At 34.3% G+C, this 21,569-nt stretch overlaps 2 protein-coding genes across 4 annotated transcripts in view; one reads left to right on the forward strand and one right to left on the reverse strand.

Annotated features, from left to right (window-relative positions):
- The first annotated feature begins 1,354 nt into the window (after window positions 1-1,354).
- Window positions 1,355-9,168, forward strand: LOC124538506 (sodium channel protein Nach-like). The gene is made up of 9 exons (XM_047115587.1): window positions 1,355-1,579; window positions 3,121-3,250; window positions 5,456-5,625; window positions 6,030-6,162; window positions 6,595-6,731; window positions 6,946-7,136; window positions 7,762-7,888; window positions 8,238-8,347; window positions 8,990-9,168. The coding sequence occupies exons 1-9, from the start codon at window positions 1,389-1,391 to the stop codon at window positions 9,136-9,138; spliced, it is 1,338 nt and encodes a 445-aa protein (XP_046971543.1). The 5' UTR covers window positions 1,355-1,388; the 3' UTR covers window positions 9,139-9,168.
- A 665-nt stretch (window positions 9,169-9,833) lies between these two features.
- LOC124538214 (transcription factor kayak) overlaps window positions 9,834-21,569 on the reverse strand; it is a 35,899-nt gene continuing 24,163 nt past the window's right edge. For 2 of the 3 annotated variants that reach the window (XM_047115191.1, XM_047115192.1), the window contains exons 2-5: window positions 14,119-14,293; window positions 12,434-12,989; window positions 12,021-12,141; window positions 9,834-11,661 (exon numbers count right to left, since the gene is read on the reverse strand). In XM_047115191.1, the coding sequence (XP_046971147.1) occupies window positions 11,434-11,661; window positions 12,021-12,141; window positions 12,434-12,989; window positions 14,119-14,293 (1,080 nt within the window). In that variant the 3' untranslated portion in view covers window positions 9,834-11,433. Of the gene's footprint in view, window positions 11,662-12,020; window positions 12,142-12,433; window positions 12,990-14,118; window positions 14,294-15,488; window positions 15,901-21,569 lie in introns of those variants that run through there. The other variant, XM_047115193.1, reaches the window with a different exon arrangement.

Raw genomic sequence — 21,569 nt, forward strand, 5'->3', positions numbered from 1 at the left:
AGTATTTTTCACAGTAGGGTTATAATTTGACGTGAGATTTAAACATATTTAATTCAATCATTACATGTATCAACGACTTAATTATTCGAAATTATTAAAAATAATGTACCAAGTAATTTTCTACAGTAGCGTGCCAAACACTGGGGTTATCATGATCAATCAGACAGACAGGTGTTTTCAAGGTCGAATATTAAAAGTCGGTATTTGTTCTGCTTACAATTAATTAATCAAAGTAATATGTTAAATATATTTAGATTTATAACCTAGAAGCTAGACTATTGTCTATGAGAATTAATATTTGATTCAGTCCCTCTGTAGATCAATTTAAATATCTTATAAAGCACTTTGCATAGTATTTAGCTATAACTTAACTATTAATATTTTCAAATTAGTATAAAACGGGGTATTAAAACGAATGGGCATACAATTTTATTTATATGTAATACATAAGCATATTAAGTCAAGGAATGTAATTATACCAAATAAGACGTCGCATAATTCGTTCCATTAAGGAATGGCATTTATTATGAATAACTTTTTAAACGCAGGTAGGTAATGAGGAAAATTGATTCTATATGATAAAACTAAAGCATACATGAGATTTTAATTGCAACAATTTATTCGAATAGCATGCAAGCAAGTACCCTTAACACTGCTATTATCATTAATTTTATTATAGATATCTGTTTTTTTTTCTATATAATTACACAAAGGTATACTCTGGCCGTAATTATATTTTCACAGTGAATTGACTGTTGAACATTACAATTTAATTTACAATTGTACGTGTGATCGTAAATACTGAATAATCATGGAAGGAGACTTTAAAACTTTGTTCCGGAGATTTTGTCTCGAAAGTAGCATTTTGGGTCTTAAATATTTTTATATATATCCCGATACAATGTCAAGGTTTGTTTAATTTGTTGTTATGTTTCTTTAACGTACTTTAGGCAGTCAAGTAACAGAATCCGTAAATGCCTTTTTGCTGGACAAGCCCCCTTTCTTCTTCTAAGTCTATAGGTCATTTAAGATCTGCACTGTACATTCGTATGTAGTTCAACTGACACATTCCTTTTCTCTAAGCATTAGTTCAAGAAACAGAAATTAAAATTTAACTTAACGAGTGGTATTGAAAAAATATAAATTGGAAAAAATCTAAAAGCTATATTTTTATATTCTCGACGATGGTTATGCACCAAAAAGTAAATAGTACTTGTGCTAAATTTTCCTCTGTAAATTCAAATCTATTTCGAAGTACATGTCTCCCACACAAGGCACATAGAATATATGACAAGAATATATGAAAAGATGAACATTGTTGCCAAGAATCTGTCGACTCTCTAATATACCTATATTGAAATGTAAATAGATTGTTTTGGGCGCTAACGATGGCACTGATTCTCTACATGGCGTGTCTGCTTACGTGGCTCCTGCATGAGCGTTTCGAAGAGATGCCTACGCGAATTGCTATCGAAAACCAGTACGAGCCTGTACGAAACCTCACATTTCCAGCCATTATTATATGCTCGCCAAATCAGATAACCATAAGCGCAATGAAGCACTTCAACAAAACTCTTGTGTAAGTTAAAATGCTTAGAAACTAGAGGATACCTGGAGATAGAACATACTTAATGATAACATCATTGCTTCTTTTCATTCAGTTTAACTAGTTACCACATTGTTAGTTACTATCTAATTATTTATTTTAGAACACGAATTTTGTACACTTAGATATTTTTTTTAATGTAGTGTTTTCTATTATAAAAAACATCATATTATATAACCTACCTATACCTGTAATGGTATATTACACAGCATCAGTGCGTGTATTTTTTTTTAAATGTGGTGTTTCAAATAAATAAATAAATAAATAAATAAAAAATATAAAGAATCCAATTTTGTTAATAAACTATTATGATTACTAAATAATCTTTTACAAAATAACTTTTACAATTCGCTCATCCAGAACGACATCTTCACAATTGCAAAAATCTCTAATCTCTCTCTGTTATATAGATGTCAATCAAAAACTATTGAAACAATAATTCTGATAATATTACACTAGAAAGTATGTACGAAATGAGATCATTTGGAATGAAAAAATCATTTTAGAGATCTGTGCAATTGTGACGATGTATTCTGGATGAGCGATTTGTTGATCTTGGAGTCGATAATTTCAAATAAATCACAGAGATTTAATAACAAAACTCTAGTTATGACGATTCTAAACTGTATGGAAGTATTTTATAAATATTGGACAACATCACAAACATGACTCAGATCCCAATGTAAGTAGCTAAAGCACTTGTGTTATGGAATATAGAAGACGACATAGAAAACGAATGAACTTTTTCTACATCAACTCGGCTGGGAATCGAGCCCGGAACTTCAGTGTGGCGTACCCATAAATACCGGTGTACACACTACACGACTACGGAGGTCATCGAAATTAAAACCCTAAACGTACAAAAAAAACACCAGTTTTTCTTCTGTTTCATACTTTCATTTAGTAACTTCAGCTCAATTGAATTTGTGCCAATTTTTGTGTTTGCAAACGTTAACGATTCGTCAGAAAATTAATAGTTACACGCTTTTGATTTTTTGTTGACAGTACAAGGTAAGTATGTACTTAAAATTGAAACCTCTCTTTAACAAGTATGAAATATTTTCATGCATATACCTGACATATGTTAGGAGTACGCCAAATAATGTAATAAAAATAAATTAGTTGTATTTATATGGGTCTATGTCAATATCTATTATTAATCATCTAGCTACTACTACTACTACTACCTACAATGTACAGAAGGCTCTGTGTGCCTAAGGTATTTGGGCATACAAAAATAAAAACATTTAAACAGTATTAAGAGATATACGCGGTTAGAGGCTTATAATAATAATAGAATGTCTAAACAAGATAAAATTTTCAACAAAAAATATACAATATATATATTGTATATTTTTTGTTGAAAATTACTTAAATTTCCATTATTCCATGTAGTTAAGAATGATTAACATAAATCTTAAACTTTACAACATACTTCACAATTTTATTTACTCTCGTTTTTTCATTTATTCTTTAATAGACAATTTGTCAAAAACCGTCCCCTGTGTTTTCAGAGAAGGCAAACGAGCTCTGAATTTGAAAATTATTCTGCCTCAACTATTGGGTTTCTACGAATTAGTCGGTGACTTAAGTCCTGAAGATCTCCAGAATTTACAAAACTTAATAACTCTTAATCGATACAATGTGAGTAACAATCTTATTTTTAGAAGTAATAAATTGAAACGTTTCAGCAATCTAATTAGGAGGAGGCGAAAGGCGTAGCTCATGGTCTTCAGCCTACGCCTCCAAACTTTAGGGTAAAAATACTGGCTTTTGATAAGTTTTCGATAACTACTTGTTTTTTTAATCAAATAATAATATTCATTCTTATATGTAAATTAATAATTAAAAATAAATTTGATAAAGTTTCATCCAATGTCTACGTGAAGAGTGTAGTAAAAAACCGGTTGTTCTGCCCTATTGATATAAATGTGTCGTGCCGGTAAGATCAAATTTGTGTACTTATCAATAATTCGTAGTAAACAATAGCTTAAACATTGGTGTTTAAGCTATTGTTTACTATGAAAAACGATAGTTTACATATATAACAATATGTTATAACAACTATGCGTTTATAATACTCTATGCTGTCCATTTTTCATTCTCCTGAGCTGGTTACAGTATACTTTTCATCACGCTACAGTCAATAGGAACAGAGCAGTGAAGGGAAATGTCAGAAAACGGGAGAAGTTACTCCATATTTTAAGCTTCCGTCGCGTGTACAACCTTACTGTTTAAAGCTACATAGAAATTGTGTATTACGGAAATGTTTTCCTTAAAATTATGTAAAAAATATCCCATGACAGCCTTTGTCTATCTTTTATGTTGATGATCAGTAATTATTTACAAAATTAAAAATTAATTTTTCTGCGACTAATGCCCAGCGAAGCGGGCGAGTATAGCTAGTGTAGAATAATAATACACTATTGCCTATAATATCTAATGAATAGTAAGTATCCAGTTTCTTTTCAACCGACTTCCAAAAGGAGGAGGTTATCAATTCGTCTGTATTTTTTTTTATGTTATTATTTTTTTTACGTTTGTTACCTCATAACTTTTCACTGGGTGGACCGATTTTGATTATTTTTTTTTTGTTTGAAAGGTAGTGCTTCCCGTGGGGTCTCATTTTTTTTATTTTTTTCCGATGATGGTATCCATATGAAAACGACATAAGTCTTAAATTTGCATTATGTATATGCGCGACAAATAGGTGAATAACTGAAAATCACGTTAACCAATTTTGATAATTCTTTTTTTATTATAAAATATATACTTCAAGGGTAATTTGGTGAAAGTTTGGTAAGGTTCTGAGCACAGGATCCATGACAAAGTAACGGAACGGAAGGGAACGGAACAATTCTGAGGAGCACGTTAGCGATACTCAGTCGAATCTTTTATTTATAGGTTATTTGGATATTTGAGTCACCTTCCGTAATGTGGTTATGTTTATGTAATTATCATAGTCGAATATTATAATCAACTAGCTACCCACCCCGCCTTCGCACGGGTGCAATACTGATACTAAATATACTACAGAATTTGTTTATTTACGACATCACATCGCAAACTTCTAAAATTATCAGTGTTTCTTTACTATATTGTTCATGTATTATATACACAAACCTTCCCCTTGAATCACACTATCTTTTAAAAAAAACCGCATCAAAATCCGTTGCGTAGATTTAAAGATATAAGGACAGAGAAAGCGACTTTGTTTTATACTATGTAGTGATGGAACTCCTATACGGCTCGCAGTTAGGGTGCGATATGGGGCAGAATTTCTTACTATCTTTAATCAAATTTTGTGTATGTGATGTGATGTCATATGATGCACGTAATATAGTTGGTCTTTTTCAAAGTTTTTTTGCTGAGTTCGATTACAGCTCTTTCGAGGGATCCTTGTAGTTTACGCCGCGTGACGTATTAAATCCGCATTTTCGAAAGTCTATTTTTGCTTTATTCGCAAGTTTCCTTTGAAATTGTTCTCGAAGTAGTTTCTGACTCCTATAAACGGAACGCTTAATCTATCCATATTAAAAAAAATTAGTTAGTCAACATCAGCTTCACTTAAAATCAAAAACACAGACACCGACTACATGATATAATCGTTAATCGACTTTTAAGTAGTCTAATATTTTTCATTTCATTTAACTTAGGAAGACTCTAAAAAATATGTTGAATACGCAATTATTTTTATTACTTTTTCGTGCATATTCATTTGTTTTAAAATAGTGTTTTGTTTGAAGTCGGTTTTTCTTTTTGTTCAAATTTTTTCAGTATTCAATATTTCAGATAAAATATGTTTATAGTTATTGTCTTTGCAGAATATGTATTTTTGTAATTTTCCAGTCTCTAGAAGTGATGGGTATGTTACCACAAAGCTGTGACGACTTCCTGAAACTTTGCTTTTTCAAGGGAAAGCGATATCCAAACTGCAAAGGTCTCTTTAATCCGATATTAACAAAACATGGCATGTGCTGCACCTTCAATAGTAAATACCATTATAAAAAAAATAAAAGGTAAATAAATATGGATATTTATGTTTTCAAGATTTACCTCAACAAAGCGGTGCTAGATTTTATATTTTGGTCATAATGCCTCTGTTTTTTGAGTATTAGTGTACTCAACATAAAAATATATATCTAAGCGTAAATAGCTTTTGGACTAGGATAGGACTTCTGACCTGACCTTACTAATTATTTTAAGGTAAAGAGGGTTTTAGACTCTAAATTTCAAATTGTTGTAATTTTAGACACATACGCCGAAGTTTCATTACTGTGCCTACATATCTAGTAGGTAATAATCAACGTTCATATTGTATTATCATAGTGTATATCATAGTGTATATAGTATTATATTGCTTTTATCGTTTATTTATTTGTACTTTAAAAACAAAATTAAGAATTTGTCTTACTCCTTTTAGAAATGAAAGAATATTTAATTTCAAACCAGAAACAACGTCAAGGACGGGTTTGAGCGAATCTTTAGTTGTCGTCGCAGATTATAATCCCGATGACGCTCTTGCGGGGACTATTCTGAATGCAGGTGCCATTAGAGTGAGTACAACAAAAATGAATAATAATCAAACCGTGCAAAATATTTAGTTACATTATCACGTATTTGACTTCGTGTATTGTGCAAGTTCGTCTGGGTCCACCCTCTCATCAGATTTTCTACCGCAAAACAGAAGTACCTAATCAGGGGCACTCAGGGCAAAAAATTACAGGAATGGAGTAATTAAAATCACTAGATTTTCTTACGGTGATCAGGTTGAGGTTCAATCGGGCACTGAGCAATGTTATAAATTGTACAAATTTTAATTTTATGTTAGTATTACTAAGTTCAAGGTCAGTAGGATAGAAGCCGATCAATGTCGTGAGGAATTGTCTTTTCGTCGGTTGAGGTCGATGATTACAGAAGCTAAAATGATAAGGCAATTACACTTATTGAAATTTAATATTTAAATAAGTGACAATGTTCTTGTTTAGCTTATGTTTACTGATTGGACGGAATTCCCCGCGGACGATGAATCGAACTTGGTGCATCCTAATTCGGAATCGTTTCACGTTATCCATCCTACATATACGTACTGTTCAGAAGACGTCATCACTCTGCCTGCCTGGAGGTATTGTGAATACATATTTATTAATTAAAATATAACAAATATCAACAGTATCTTTTTTACATGTTCTATACTAATAAGTCAAATATTATAAATTAAATAATCAGAGAATCGACCAATTGAAAAACCTATATGTAGTTCTTGAAGTAGATGATAATGGGTTTTTAATCTTTTTTTAATATAATGTCGCTATTATTACACATTGAACAAATTCTAGCCGAAAATGTTACTTCGAAGACGAGTATACGCTGCCACACTTCAAAAAATATCACAAATCTGACTGTAACCTTCTTTGCGACGTCAACGAGCTGGAGCGCCTCTGTCACTGCACGATGATCTACGTACCCAACGTGTACTTGGGCCGCGCCTGTAACGTCACCAGCATCGATTGTATTGTGAAAGCGAAGAGTAAGTTGTAACAAATGTAGTTATATTTTGGCCTAAAATTATTCCTTTAGCTAATATCCCAAGTTCACAATTAAAGCTTTAGCTATTAGCATGGTTCCTCATAAGGTATTTAATTTGTTTAATTCATGTTAGGTAATCATCTTATACTTGTCTCTAAGTGATAATATTGCGAAGAATCCTGCACAAGTTGGATTGATTTATCAAGTGTATAACACACTGAAGTAGCATTGTATAATTGATCTAGACACGCGGTAGCGTGTCAAGCCAAGTTCAAGTAACATTCATTTTTAACAGCTGAAACGTGTTTTCCTGTAACTTAGATATTATGATCAATAAATGAAGAGCTAGCTTGATTGTCACATTAAATACTACCGCCGGAAAGAAAAATACCCTGCTCTGTGAAGAACCGGCGAAAAAACTCCGTTATACTACTACTATTTTACTTCTCATTTCGATTTCTTACTGGCCTTTCATTACACCTGTATCCTATGTAATAATTGTAATATGCACTATATTCTGCATCTAGTCTTTGAAATTAACCATCGTGGTTGAGCGGCGTAAGATGATGACTTCTTAAAAATTCCTTTTTTAATGTAAGGGTAATATAAAACCATTGTGTTTACAGTGCAAATAAACAAGTGGTACCGTACTGAACAGTGTGACTGTCCTCGTGATTGTGTATCGTTTCGTTATCGCGTGGAAATGATATTGGGCAACATCGACGCGTTACCTCATATTATGTTCAACCCCTAGTAAGACCAATAATAATTCATTACTTATTAACCGCTATTTTTAAGGATCCTTTCTACATAATCAGCTGACTGACTGATCAATAGATTTCACATGATAGACAGTAAGCATTTATGTAATACGCAAGAAAGCTATTTTTGTTATTATTTTAACTCGAATTAATTGTAACTAAATGATAACAAACAATTATTTCGTCAAATCATAAGGGGACAATAAGAGCCAATCTCTTATTTGCTAAAAGATAAATAATCAGAGCCAACTCCTTGTGTTATACTTGAAAGTCATCAAAAAAGTTACCTCTGCCTACTGACATTACAGAGTACTCGAGTAATTGAATTAATTTGTCCTCAGTTCGGATATGGTTTTCAATAAAACTACAACAATTATGCAATTTTTCGTTCCAAGTCCTGTGTATGTAAAACAGAAACAAGAGACTGTCATGTCGCTCATAACTTTGTCATGTAAGTCAATATCCTTATTTTTTTTTTTTGATACATAGATATTAAATGTATAGTACGACACAACTTAGATGTAGCTTAGGCAAATTCAACAAAACCGATTACTGTCAATTTACACAACGAATAGAAATAGCTCTCTATCGCGCCATTCGACGCTATTCGTGGCTATTGATTCTCGCGTCAGTTCAACCCGAGAAAGCAACTGCATGTAAAACGACTTGTCAAATTGACGAATATATTAGGTCATATGATATAACAGGTCATTACGCTTGTATAAAGATCATATTCATATAAGAAATAAATATTGGTAATTTGGGATAGCGTACTTAATTCGGATGTGATCAGTTTCACCAATTTTGCCGATGCTACATCTAAGTTGTGTCGTACTATACTCTACTTACTGTCACACACAACGATTACTTAAAGCACTCGAGTGTACATCCTGAGTTAAGACACAACGAGCTACACACGTAGTTCTGCCAAAATATTGTAATTATTTGTAGGCGCGTCCGCTCACAAACTAGACAGTTTTGGAAATTTATGAAAGTGTGGACGCATAGTTGACTTATTCATAATACTAGTATATTAAAGTGAATTAAAACAATCACATACATATATTTACTAATATATTGTAATGTTCTCTAGCGAACCTCGGTGGCGTATTTGGATTATGTTTGGGTTGCAGCACGATCAGCATGCTAGAAATTTACTTTTATATTTATTTGTTAATCAAGAACAACATTAAAAAACGGCTACAGAATGTTTTGAATAATAAAGTAGGCTTAGCTCAGTGAATGACATAATTAATTGTATACGCTTGGATTATGTTGTGCTTAAGAATAAATATATAAAATAATTGTGTGTGTGTATTTTAAATTTTTTCCTAAAACGCGATGCTTTTAAAATCTAAAATATTTCAGCTCAGAATCTCCTGCAAACCCCTCTCGGTGTTCGTTTATATACACAAAGAATATATAGTCTTATAGTTTGTGTACAACTTTATCATTTTACAAATTGTTATGAATAATATGATGCAACTTTTGTTTCGCTAAGACTACATTGTCTTAGCGAAACAAAAGTACTAAAATAAGTGTATAAACAATTTACCATCGATCAATTTTTTTTCAATTACCTATACATAAACAAATTGTAAATAAAAAAGAAAAATGTAAAAAATTGTATCCATACTATGGGTTGTTGATGATAGTGTCCAAAATGTAAACAATAGTGCCAAAAAAACCAATTAAACTAACAACTCAATATACGAAAAAGCCTTGAATAGGAATCAAAACAGGTCTTCAAATTTATATATAAATATTATAACAATGAGTTATATATTTTCTGTCTGATATATTTTGACAGATTTATATATATATATATTCAAAAATAACAATATATCGTGTACCCGTGTTGTCATAAGACATTATATACATACTTGTATGTATGTATAAAATTAAAATTGAAAAGGCATGAAATAAAACTCATAGAGTCAGTGGTGTACGTAAACTTTATATATTCTGATTTACATATATATATATTTATATATATTATAATTTACTACATCTGGCTGTAATAGAACAATAATTATTTTATCAAATATATTGCTTTGCTAAATTTTATGAAAAAATACAAAAGTATTCTACAATTGCGTTAAGAAAAAATCTTCTAGAAAAAATTACATCTCTCTTACATTATCTAATGTTCATATTATGCTTAAGACGTTTTATTGTATGTTACTATAAATATAAAAGTCGCTCATATCAAAATTCAAAAGATGACGATTCAAATACAATAATTATTTTTAAATAAATACTCCGCATTCCTGGGCGTCTAACCAATAATACTTTTTCGGAAACGGCGGTTTATCCTAAACCTAAATTAACGACATAAAATCAATATTTGGCTTAGATTTTAATTAAAACTACGATAAAGCACATAAAATAATAATTTGGTCTAAGTTATGCGTATTACAGTTAAATGTTAAGTGCCCTTAGCCTAATTATTGCCTTAGTCTACTTGCTTTACTCCAGCGGTCACCATCGGTACAAACGAGAACGACCCTGCCTCGTGTCACCTCTTGTCACGAGGGCTGACTTACTGCTAACTGTCTCGATCCAATACGTGACGACTATTATGACAATGACAATGACAATGGTTTCGCTTTAAATAACAAAAGTTACATAGAAATGCAATCAGAACCGACATCGATGCACCAATGTGACGAATTGACTTATAACGAGGTCGTGAGTATAAATACACAATATAAAATGACCGTCTCCACTCGGAGCGCAAATCACTGGACGTATCACATAAATTCTTATCAATAATTTTACACTACCAGTACCTAATCCAATGAACGGTATGACATTACAACGATATTGAGCTAACTTACATTCAATATATTAATTATTCGTTAAGTAATATTGCTGTTAGTCTATGGTTAACTAATATTTCGTACTAGAAGTTATTGTATCCCTGAGAATAGACATAGCGAATGGCACTCGGTTATTATGACAAGATGTCGTGGAGCGGTTCGGTGCCGGCGCGTTAGAGATCTCTACGATATAACATATACTAGTCTAGCCTCGCTAGATATTAAGCACAACTCGAAATTAATCACTGAAATGCTTTAAATAAAACTCTGTTTTATTTTTACATCACAATTATTATTTACGCAGAAATACAATCTAGTTATAAAAAATATTCTCCTTTAGAATACTAGAACAGCTCATCAATTGACTCTCGTAGGCTGGCGGCGCTGCGCCGATACGCGCTAATATTAGACTACAATTAAATATTCAGTAATATAAATACAAAGCACATAGTGAGCAAGTGTGTTACGCGGGCCCCCTCAATAAATAGAGAAGATAGCTGGCCCGGGGGAGACGAAGATAGCACGATAGAAACGAGATAGAACATAGTTACGAAGAATAAATAGCGTAGTCTTTACACGTTACGAACTAGGTTCTGCGCGGCGCCACGTCTCACGCGGCGTCGCGGGTGCCGCTCTGCTAGTACGGCGAGCTCGGCTCCAGCTCGCTGAGCAAGTCGAGAGGCTCGAACAGCGGGCAGGCGGCGGAGAGGTGGTCTCAGAGGCTCACGAGGCTGTTGTGCGCGTCGGGCGAGGCGAGGTCGGGCGCGGCGCGCTGCTGCTGCGCGCACGGGTGCGGGTGCGGGTGCGGGTGCGGGTGCACGGGGGTGAGCCCCGTGCCGCCCTCCATCAGACTGTCGAAGTTGAACGGGATGCCATTGCTCGGCGTGCTGATCTCGATGCCGGCTATTTTGTTGTTGTTACCCAACGCTTTATTGTTGTGAATCTGAAAGGTCATTATAAATAAATAAATATAAATAAATATGAGACAACATCACATACATTACCCTGATCCCAATGTAAGTAGCTGAATCACTTGTGTTATGGAAATCGGAAGTAACGACGGTACCACAAACACCCAGACCCAAGACAACATAGAAAACTAATGGTAATCTACATCGACTCGGCCGGGAATCGAACCCGGGACCTCAGAGTGGCGTACCCATGAAAACCGGTGTACACACCACTCGACCACGGAGGTCATTGAAGTTTACATTAACGTCATGTTATATACACGCAGTCTTCTGTTGTACATGAGCAATACGAATGCGTTATATTTTTGTTTAGCATGGTTACGGTGTTTACCTGCGCGGGAGTGACGGTGAGCGGCACCTGGAGGAAGTTGGGTCGCGAGGGCCGCACGGGCGGCGTGTCCAGCGAACTCGCACTCGTGACCACGGCCGGGTTTGCCGCCGACAGCATTATCCTGAATCAAGCAACACTTTTACGTTAAAAAAAAAATCTACATTCATACTTCAATATATTTTAATATTACTTATAATAATGTATAATATTCGATATTGAATGTGAAAAAATGTGTACTATTATTGGAAATCAATTGTATTCGCTTCGCCTTCAACAACTGGAAAATCCATTATGAAATCGAACGTGAATGAAATATTTTACGGCAGTTGTTTCCCGTATGATTCACAATTAAACGACGTTTTCATATTCGACAATATTTCAATAAATGCCTCGTCATGATGATCGGGGCTTACCTTTTGTCCGGCGTCGGCGAGGCGAAGATATCATTATCTAACCCAAGGACGGGGTCTACCACGGGATCCATCACTTCCACTTTAACTCTAACACCGTCTTCCGGCATCTCTGGATACTCGTAGGGGTCTTGAAACGGTTTCACGTCTGGTGGACTAGTGGACCTCTTTTCGAGCCCGCAAAGTGGTAAGTGGTTGCGCAATATCGCCTGCAATTGGTCTACATCGGCATTTAACTTGCGGATTTCGTCTTTGAATGCTTGGTTCTTCTCCTCGAGCCTGTCAGTTTCTTCTTGCAGTTCATTGGTGTGGTCGAGTCTCCGTTTGCGACAGCGAGCGGCCGCCATTTTATTTCTCTCGCGGCGTATTTTCCTTCGTTCCTCCTCCTCTGGTGATATGTCCTGGGGAGCTTTAGTCGGTCGACGTCCGCCCATGTTACGTCTCTTCGGCGCTGGGAGGCCAGGACTGCTGCTGCTGTCACCGCTAGCTGAGAGTGGGCCCGGCGACACATGCAGAGTCGTCGGGCCCGAGTCACAGTAGCCCACAGGATTCAGGATGCCTGCAAAATTAAATCATTACATTAATTTACAAGAAAAATGTTTAAGAAATATGTAAGGAATACTTTCATAAGATAAAAAAGTTTAATTTTTGGCTTGACTACAATTTCAAATAGGGCTATTTGACTGGGTTTTAAAATCCATTTTATATTATTTCGCCGAAATTAAGGAACCCAGTAAAAGTAATTTTTTTTTATTTCTAGTAAATATTTGCCGAAATAAAATATAATATCGTATTAAAAATTTCATACTTAAGTTTCATATTTAAAGACGTCACTAGCCTGTATTTTAATCTGTGGTACATATAGTAGGCAACTATGGTTAACAAGCAAGTGACTTCATCATAAGCCCGGCCAATCAGGAGCGTTTTGTGTCAAGTAATAAACGTTTAAAAAAATGCATTTTTATTTAAGCATTACTGAATAAATTAAGTATTATTTTTAAACTCATAATATATACTGATTACAATAACTCACACTTTATTTTTCGCATTGTCAAATAGCCTATTTTGGCATCCAATTGTTTAAATTAAAATACCTAAAAATTAGAGCATACACTGCCCTTTGTATTGTACAAATGTACTAGAGTAATAGTTAATAGTGCAGATGATATTTCTAGGACAACTGGAATATTGTAGATAAGAAACGCTTGATGATAAAAGTTGATCTGACAGCTCAGAATAAAAGTTACTATAGACAATATAACTGACCAAAGAATAATATGCGTTTGAGTCTACGCTGACTTGATAATAATGATTAAAGGTAATAAACGAGTTTATAGACCAGTACACAGTGACATAATTTATAATGTATCAGTGATAAAGTAAGCTATATAGATTTTTTTAAATGTATATAAAATAATAACTAACTAAATGGCTTTAAGAGAACCTTCGGATAGGAAATGTGAAAGAGGCACTAAACGCAAAAAAGGGCATATTGAATTTCTGGTGAGGTGGTGAAGTTACAGTGGGTGCCAGTTAAAGATCGTCGAAAGGAGAAATCTGTGTTTTAAAAAAATTCATATATGAGAACATAAGTGTGGTGGCACGGATATGATCACTTACGATCAGACGATACAATAGGCCTTTCTGCGATCTTATTAAAAAAATAAATTGATTTTATTACGACTAACCGTAATTGTTGGTCTGCGTGACGGAAGGCGGCACAAAACCTGCGTGGTTGCTCTGCTCACTGCGACAGTTGCTCAACTCGATATAGGTCTGCTCGAAGTTGCGCAACTGAGTGGGCGTTATGGTCGCCGTGGTGCGGGTTGGGACCCCCGACTGGAGGCCCTCGAGGTTTGCCAACTAGAAATAAAGAAAAATTATATTTAATTATATGAAACTATTTCTGAATTATACACAAAAAAATTTTTGGGAAAATTATTAGATATAGTATTTTTAAATTTTATAATAATATGAAATAATGATCTATTCTAGTGTAAGCTTCGAATTACAAATTGAAATCGTTACGCAATATTTATATTTATTATATTGAAAATCGTCGTCGCTTCCACATTCCGATCGCTTTTTATCAGCAAAACATTTGTGCGACATTAACGAAACAATAACAATAAAACAATGCAACAGACAAAAATATTTTATATCTCAATATGTTATAAATTTATTATGTCACATGAATAAACAAATATAACATATATTCAGTATCAATGTGGATATTTTGAAACAAGTTTTATTTTTGGGAACTTTGAGTTAATCACCTTAGTTTTTTTTTTTTATTTAAAATTATGATTACACAATTAGCAGTAATAGGCAGGCACCACAAAAGTGCTAAATGTGGTACATTGATTTTAATTCAACTGCTAGATTTGAACTGTAGTGAGTTAAATAAGTACCTCTTAAAATCTTAGCAGTCCAAAAATAATAACAATTAATAAGTTTTATTTATATTTTTACGACATGTTATGATAACACATCATGTTTATCCTTTGATACATGTATATTCTTGAAATCGAGTGTTGAAAAATGAAGCACACATCTTTCAACCACGATAATTTTAAATAAGTGAAAATAAACAAATCGTTCGAAATAATTACTATTATGCAGTTTGTTTAGCGTATAATAATAAACTGTTCGCTATAGTATAGGTATATGTGACGTTGATTATATTTGATTACTAATTTTAGAAATAGTTATACGTAAATATTACTTCATTTGCTACTTAGTAGGCGATCATTTTACTTTGAAATAACTATAATAGTGGCTAAAACAGACATATGTACACACTTTAGATATAACACCGTTTGTCCTTCGTAAATTAAGACTTGTATGTGAGCAATAATACGTATTATAGGTCTGATTCACTTCATCCTACTTTAAATTGCGAGAACGAAGCCGCACTTCGCATGCCAGACAGCGTGGTTTTTGGCACAACGTTGTTTTGGGATACGTAATATTAAATTTTATTTGTTACAAAGGTGCGAACTGATTAATGCACTAGGGTTTACGTATACTTGCACCCGCGTTATTATGTAGGGTGTACCTGTTGGCACCACAACTCAGTGGCCAGCATGTTGGCGAACTCCAGTGGATCAATGTTCTGCATCTCGGCGGTGCTAACACAACCACGTTTATAATTAGACGCTTACTCTATTGTGTTGCGCTTTTTGCGACGCGACACCTTCGTGCGGTTCGAGTTAGTTAGTCGATTTATTCGTTATTATCCGCCCTCGCAAATAAATATTAATTAGGATAAAATTTTGATCAGTGCACTCGAATAGTCGTCGGGCGAAAAGAAATTCCAACGGTTCAGTTAGTGTTAAAGGGCGGCTCGGTATCGTCAAGTGCGACAATTCGCTTTGGTAATCGTGTGCGCGGGAGTGCGGGTCGTTCGTTCGTTGTGCGCGCGTACGGCGTACGGCGGCCGGCCGCGGCAGATCGCGCGCTACTGCCGCTCCGCGCCCGCCCTCACTCGCCCGAAATGTTCGCCCACGAGCGACGTCGAAATCACGTATTTATAGAACACTCCTCTAACTCCGGAAATATTTCGCATCATTTCGCATCGCGCCGGCGGTTTGTTATCTGAGGTAATAGGCGCTTGCAGCGCGAAAACAAAGCGCCATATGAAGAGAACCATTTACACATGTTAAGTCAACTTTAGACATTTGTGGACCATTTAAGAAGGAAACCCTAATCTATGAATAAATAACCCTCACCTCTGGGTAAATTTCTTACTCTACCTTTGGTAGAGATAATAGTTAGTGGGCGGGAGGCTTGGCAAGCTGGCAGGACCTTGCATCAAGGACGCCGCGCTACGCGCCCGTAGGCGAGACGTTTCGGCGAAGAGAGCCTTATATGGTGCCAACTATTATTATAATTTATTTTATGTCTACCCGTTTAAAACGAGCTTTGACAAATTATACATTTACTGAATTACAATATCAAGACAAAGAATATTATAAAAAATGTATCTTTTATCTTAATTATGTCTTTTTTCTTATCTCTGGATCGTAAGAGCAATGTTCTGTAGACAATATTTTTTACATTGGATGTATATTTTGAGTAATAGCAATAGTTTGCATTGCAATTTTGAAGAGAATCGCTATCGTCTATAAAGTCTAGAAATTAGCCTGAAACTTTATTGTATGGAACCAGAAAGAAATGATTTTAATTTACATTAATTAAAGTTATTTTAGATAAAATCAGAAAAGCTACATTCAGCAACTATAATACAAACTTATCTTTATATTCCTAATAGTATAATAAGTGTTTCTTTAAAAACGGTCTCAAGTGCATGCGTTCTAAGGATTGCTAAACGTGAAGTAGTAGATAATAATTGTGGCAATCTCATGAGCTGGCAGGACAAAGCGGGCGAGCGCTCCGGAAGGAGCACACTCCGCTCAATTACCGCAATTGCCTAAATGAAATTCGTCTCAAATGCACGAACACACAGACCGAACACTAATTGGTCACGGTGCTTACCTATCACTCACCTAAAATAATCTTGCATTCCTGTGCATTATCTTGAACGAATATTATCAGTGAATTGGACTCGTTCCAAACTACATTGTTTTTTTTAAATGGTTTTACATATTTAAAATATATTTCCTAATCGTTTATGTCTATAGTATATTAAAATGGGTTTTAAAAGTGGTTTTAAAGACTCTTTTTTTTAATTATGAAGCGTAATTGAATTTTCTGTGATGATAGTGTTCACCGTGTTTTTTTTTATTTTTACATATTTTTTATTAATTTGGGTGATTCAATGTAGGAAGTCAATTTGACCAACTATTATACCTGTCGATTTGTAACTTCACAATCATATTGTAATACAATAGTTTGGTAACACTGAACTGATCTTTTGTTTTAGCCATGAAATGGAACTCTTTATATATAATTTTCATGACTTCGATTTACATTACACTGAATAAATCGTTTTCTTTTCTTCAGTATTGTGTTTAAATTCATATTATTGATCAATGACGTTTCAACGATAACGTACGTAGAGCAGAATATTCGCAATACGTGAGAATTTCGTGGGACAGATAGAGTGGTTGGGTTCATGAAGAAGCAATGTTGTTATCGCGCGTTCATGAGATCACCACTATATCTAGTTGTGACGTAGTGACTAGTGAGGTAGGCGATGTTTCCACATGGCCGATAATAGTATGAAATTAACTTATTATTTTAATACCACCTATGCATCAGGAACTAAAATATTCTAAAGAGATGATATTCCATACCAATATTATCTAACAGGCGAATAATAACTATTGCTTAAGTAAAATATTATTGCCATTAATTAAAGATAAATACAAATTTTGATTGATTAAGCGCTATACTCACTTATATTTTTTGCTTTATATATCGTTTAAAAGGTTGTCTAATACAACTATTTTAAAAACTATGTCACATAGTTATGTATATATTATAAAGTACCTATTTATGTATAGGCGTATCGACGATATTGCGAGCCCGTTATCCGCACGTGTGTTCGCCCACGTCCATTACCAGGCGAGTTATCTGTTAATACTATATAATATATTCATATATATTATAAAATCTCTTGTAGGGTTTTGTGTCGGAGCGAACATATGCGTACATGTTGTATCAAAATCAAGAAAAAAAATGTGTCATTTATCATTACTTGCTGAGAATCAGAGAAGAATAATTATGATCTTGTGAGAAAACAATAAAAAACTAAAATTGTACGACTGAAATTTGGTAAAGATTACTTTGAAGGCGACAAAGAAACGCATCGGGAATTAAAATAATTGTTTCCAAGTCGTTTAGCTAACTTTGTTCAAGTAAAGGCAACCAAACGAATTGTTGCAAGCTTCAGTTGATTTCTTAGAGGCTATTTTTATCGCGCTAATTATAGCAACGGTTACCCTTCAACCTTCACTATGGATGATGCGAGTGTTTTAGCAAAATAAGCATCGCAAAGTTGCAGTACGAGATGCGGTCAAACACCTCGGGAGGAAGTTGTGTATCATTTTATAAGAATATTGAATTGATTATAAATATTATTACAGCACGTGAACATTAACATATTATGATTATGACAAATCCCGATTCTACTGGTCCCTATATCTATTGGTATATATTAAAAATAGTAGACACCGGCGGTTTCGATCGCGTTTCAGAGTGTTGGTTGTCACATGTTAGGCAAAAAAGTAGCCTATCTCCTTTCATAGAGTTTAAGTTTTCTTCATCCCAAATTTCTTCAAATTCGGTTCAGCGGTTTGGTCGTGAAAGAGCAACAGAGAGGCAGAGTTATTTTCACATATATAATATCAATATAGATAATTAATCATCTTAGGAATATCAGATATTTAGACATGGAATTCAATGTTTCTCTACGCATATTATTATAATATTGCCAGGACAAATAGTGACAATTTCCTCGTTTGAAATATAAGCATTGATTTTGTTTACAATACAGTTAACTGAAATCAAAACATGTCATAGTTTTAATTAGCCGCGGTATCGCAACTGGGGCTTTCCGGGAAAAAGTCGATAGTTGTGATCGTTTCGCATAATATCATCATAACTAACAAATATCATTCAGATATAAAACAATTAAAATTTAATAAGCATTAAGACATTATTAAAACAATCCATATATCCATAAGGTTAACGAACGAATTTATCGATTAACGAATATTCGCCTCTATTGGTCATCGATAAATCTAAACGCGATTATCTATGGTAATCAGCTGACATAAGTTTTTGCAAAATAAACAGTGCGGTCATAAAAAATATATCAAGTCATAAATCTGAAACAGCAATACGTGTTGACAAACGGTTGAGGTCCTCGCACTCTCGGGTCATCGATATGTCCGTGCTCGTTTAGGCCCGAGCACGTTGCCGATGCGTACTACGCAAGCACGTGGTGACCGTGTGATGTGACTGGCAACTGGCAGGTGGACCACGCCCGCACAAGGCGTTTAGTCAGATTCCTTTATCTATTGTTTACTTCGTACTTAATTCGTTTAGCCGTAGCTATTCTCTTAGTGGCAATACTTTTACTTCTTTAACTCATAAATTTCAACAACTGTAACATTATGATTATGAACTATTTGAACTCCGAATAAAACGTAGAAGCGTCCTTGAAAATAATATAAGTATAAAAGGATTTCGATCTTTTTAAATCTTAAACTGAAAAAAATTACATTAATAATAATGAAAAGAACGAGTGGTTAATTAATAATGTATATTATCATTTTTAGTATCAAAACAGACACATTGAGAAATCAAGCGTGTTTTAAAAAAATAGGTAGGAAATCATTAAGTCTTTAAATAGTATAATTACAATGAACTACTGTTAACACTTAAAGTATACCGTTACAAAACTTCACGTCGAACGAATTTAACCGATTTTTGTCTCGAACCCATCAAGCAACACGGAAAATGTGAAACAATAGCCAGGAACAATGTTGAGGCAATTAACAATGTAAATTTTCACTTAAAATGGTAATGTTTAAAGTGACTTGTTTTCAGAACAATAAACTATGATACTGAAATAACTTTTGTCTTACTCTACAAGTGCACTATAGGTATTTTAAACGAGGCTTTAATACGAATAATTTAGCGTTAGCCGTTTCGACTACGCACCTTCTGATTCGTCTAACTATCGTGTGTTCAGAACTTCCTCTGATATATCAAAATTACAGATAAATATATTTTATTACGTTCAGTATTAGTATGATATCCTAAGAATTTTAAATACTGGCCTAAAATTCCATAGCACTCCCAAGTTATTAGGACATCAATTCAAAGAGACCATCGCTGCGTGCAGTCGTGCTCTACACTAAGAGATTTCGTATCTCGACGGTTGTTTGGAAGCTCATTAACGGAACGCTAATTGCTCGGACTAATAGCGTTGCTCGAGTCGGCTTAGGAAATTCCTTGAACTGATTCTACACAAAGATTTGTTTTATATTGCATTTTATTCAGTATAACTGTGAACGGCCGTTTCACTCGCTTCCCGACGAATCTCTTACTTGATAGTTTCTTGATAGGGTGATGTTTATGATGGCTTCCTCGGTAGAAAAATCAAATTTCATGGACATTCATCAATAAGCGAACTGTAGCAAACGCATTCATATATAAATATTCCCCAGCTTTTGTTTTTATTCATATACATTTTACTGGTTTCAAGTACACTCAAATGCCTTGAAGCATTATCTTTTTAATGATATGTGGTATTTACGTCAAACAGGATGAAACTGAACGATAGATGTATGTGTTAGGATTGTTATCTCGAGTATATAGAGTCTGTTTATAACGAGGATGTCATTGGCATCACCATAATTGGCAAACATAAACACGTGTCCGCTGGCGAATGATAAATTCTACTGTTACGACATTGGCATACTTCAAATAATCAAAATATTATGTCAATATGTAATTGAATGCAAATGCGCATGAATTTACGTATTTAAAGACCGGATTATACGAAAACATTCGATTTCATTAGAAGTCGTTTTCTATATATAAATTTTATAATGTCAGTAAATATAACTAGTTATACAGGAATCGAGTGAGTCTTCAACAATAAATAACAAAAATAAATGAAGATGAGATCTGTATGCATTAACGTTCGCTGCCGCCGTATAAGTACTAATCTAACATTAAAATGTACAGGGTAAGTATTAAACTAACAACACATGCAAGCATTGTACGGCGCCGTCGACTGTCGCGACATTGACCGCCACTGAACGAATAATAAAATAAATCGACGCCTGGCACCGCGCCAACAGCCCTTCTCTTCACCTTTATAACATGAAGAAAACGCATGCAACACGACCATTGCTGTTCCAAGTTAGCCTTATTAAGTAAACGCTCAAATCGATAGCGCAATGTATAATACCCGTAGGCAAAATATTTGACAAAAACAGGACATTGACAAAATGTACACCCTCCGCGTATTCGCTTTCCGTTTAAAGGGTTAAAAACCTCACTTTACAATATCGAAAGGTTGCAAATGTAATTATTATGTATAAATATAAAGCAATTAGCTTAGCGGGATTAGCAAAAAGCAGTCGACTAAACGGAGCAGTGAACGGTTCTGAGCAGCCGTATCGACCTTCGTTTTCATGAAAACTGCTCCATTCTGTAT

The sequence above is a fragment of the Vanessa cardui genome, chromosome 20 (assembly GCF_905220365.1).
Source record: "Vanessa cardui chromosome 20, ilVanCard2.1, whole genome shotgun sequence".
NCBI lineage: Eukaryota > Metazoa > Arthropoda > Insecta > Lepidoptera > Nymphalidae > Vanessa > Vanessa cardui.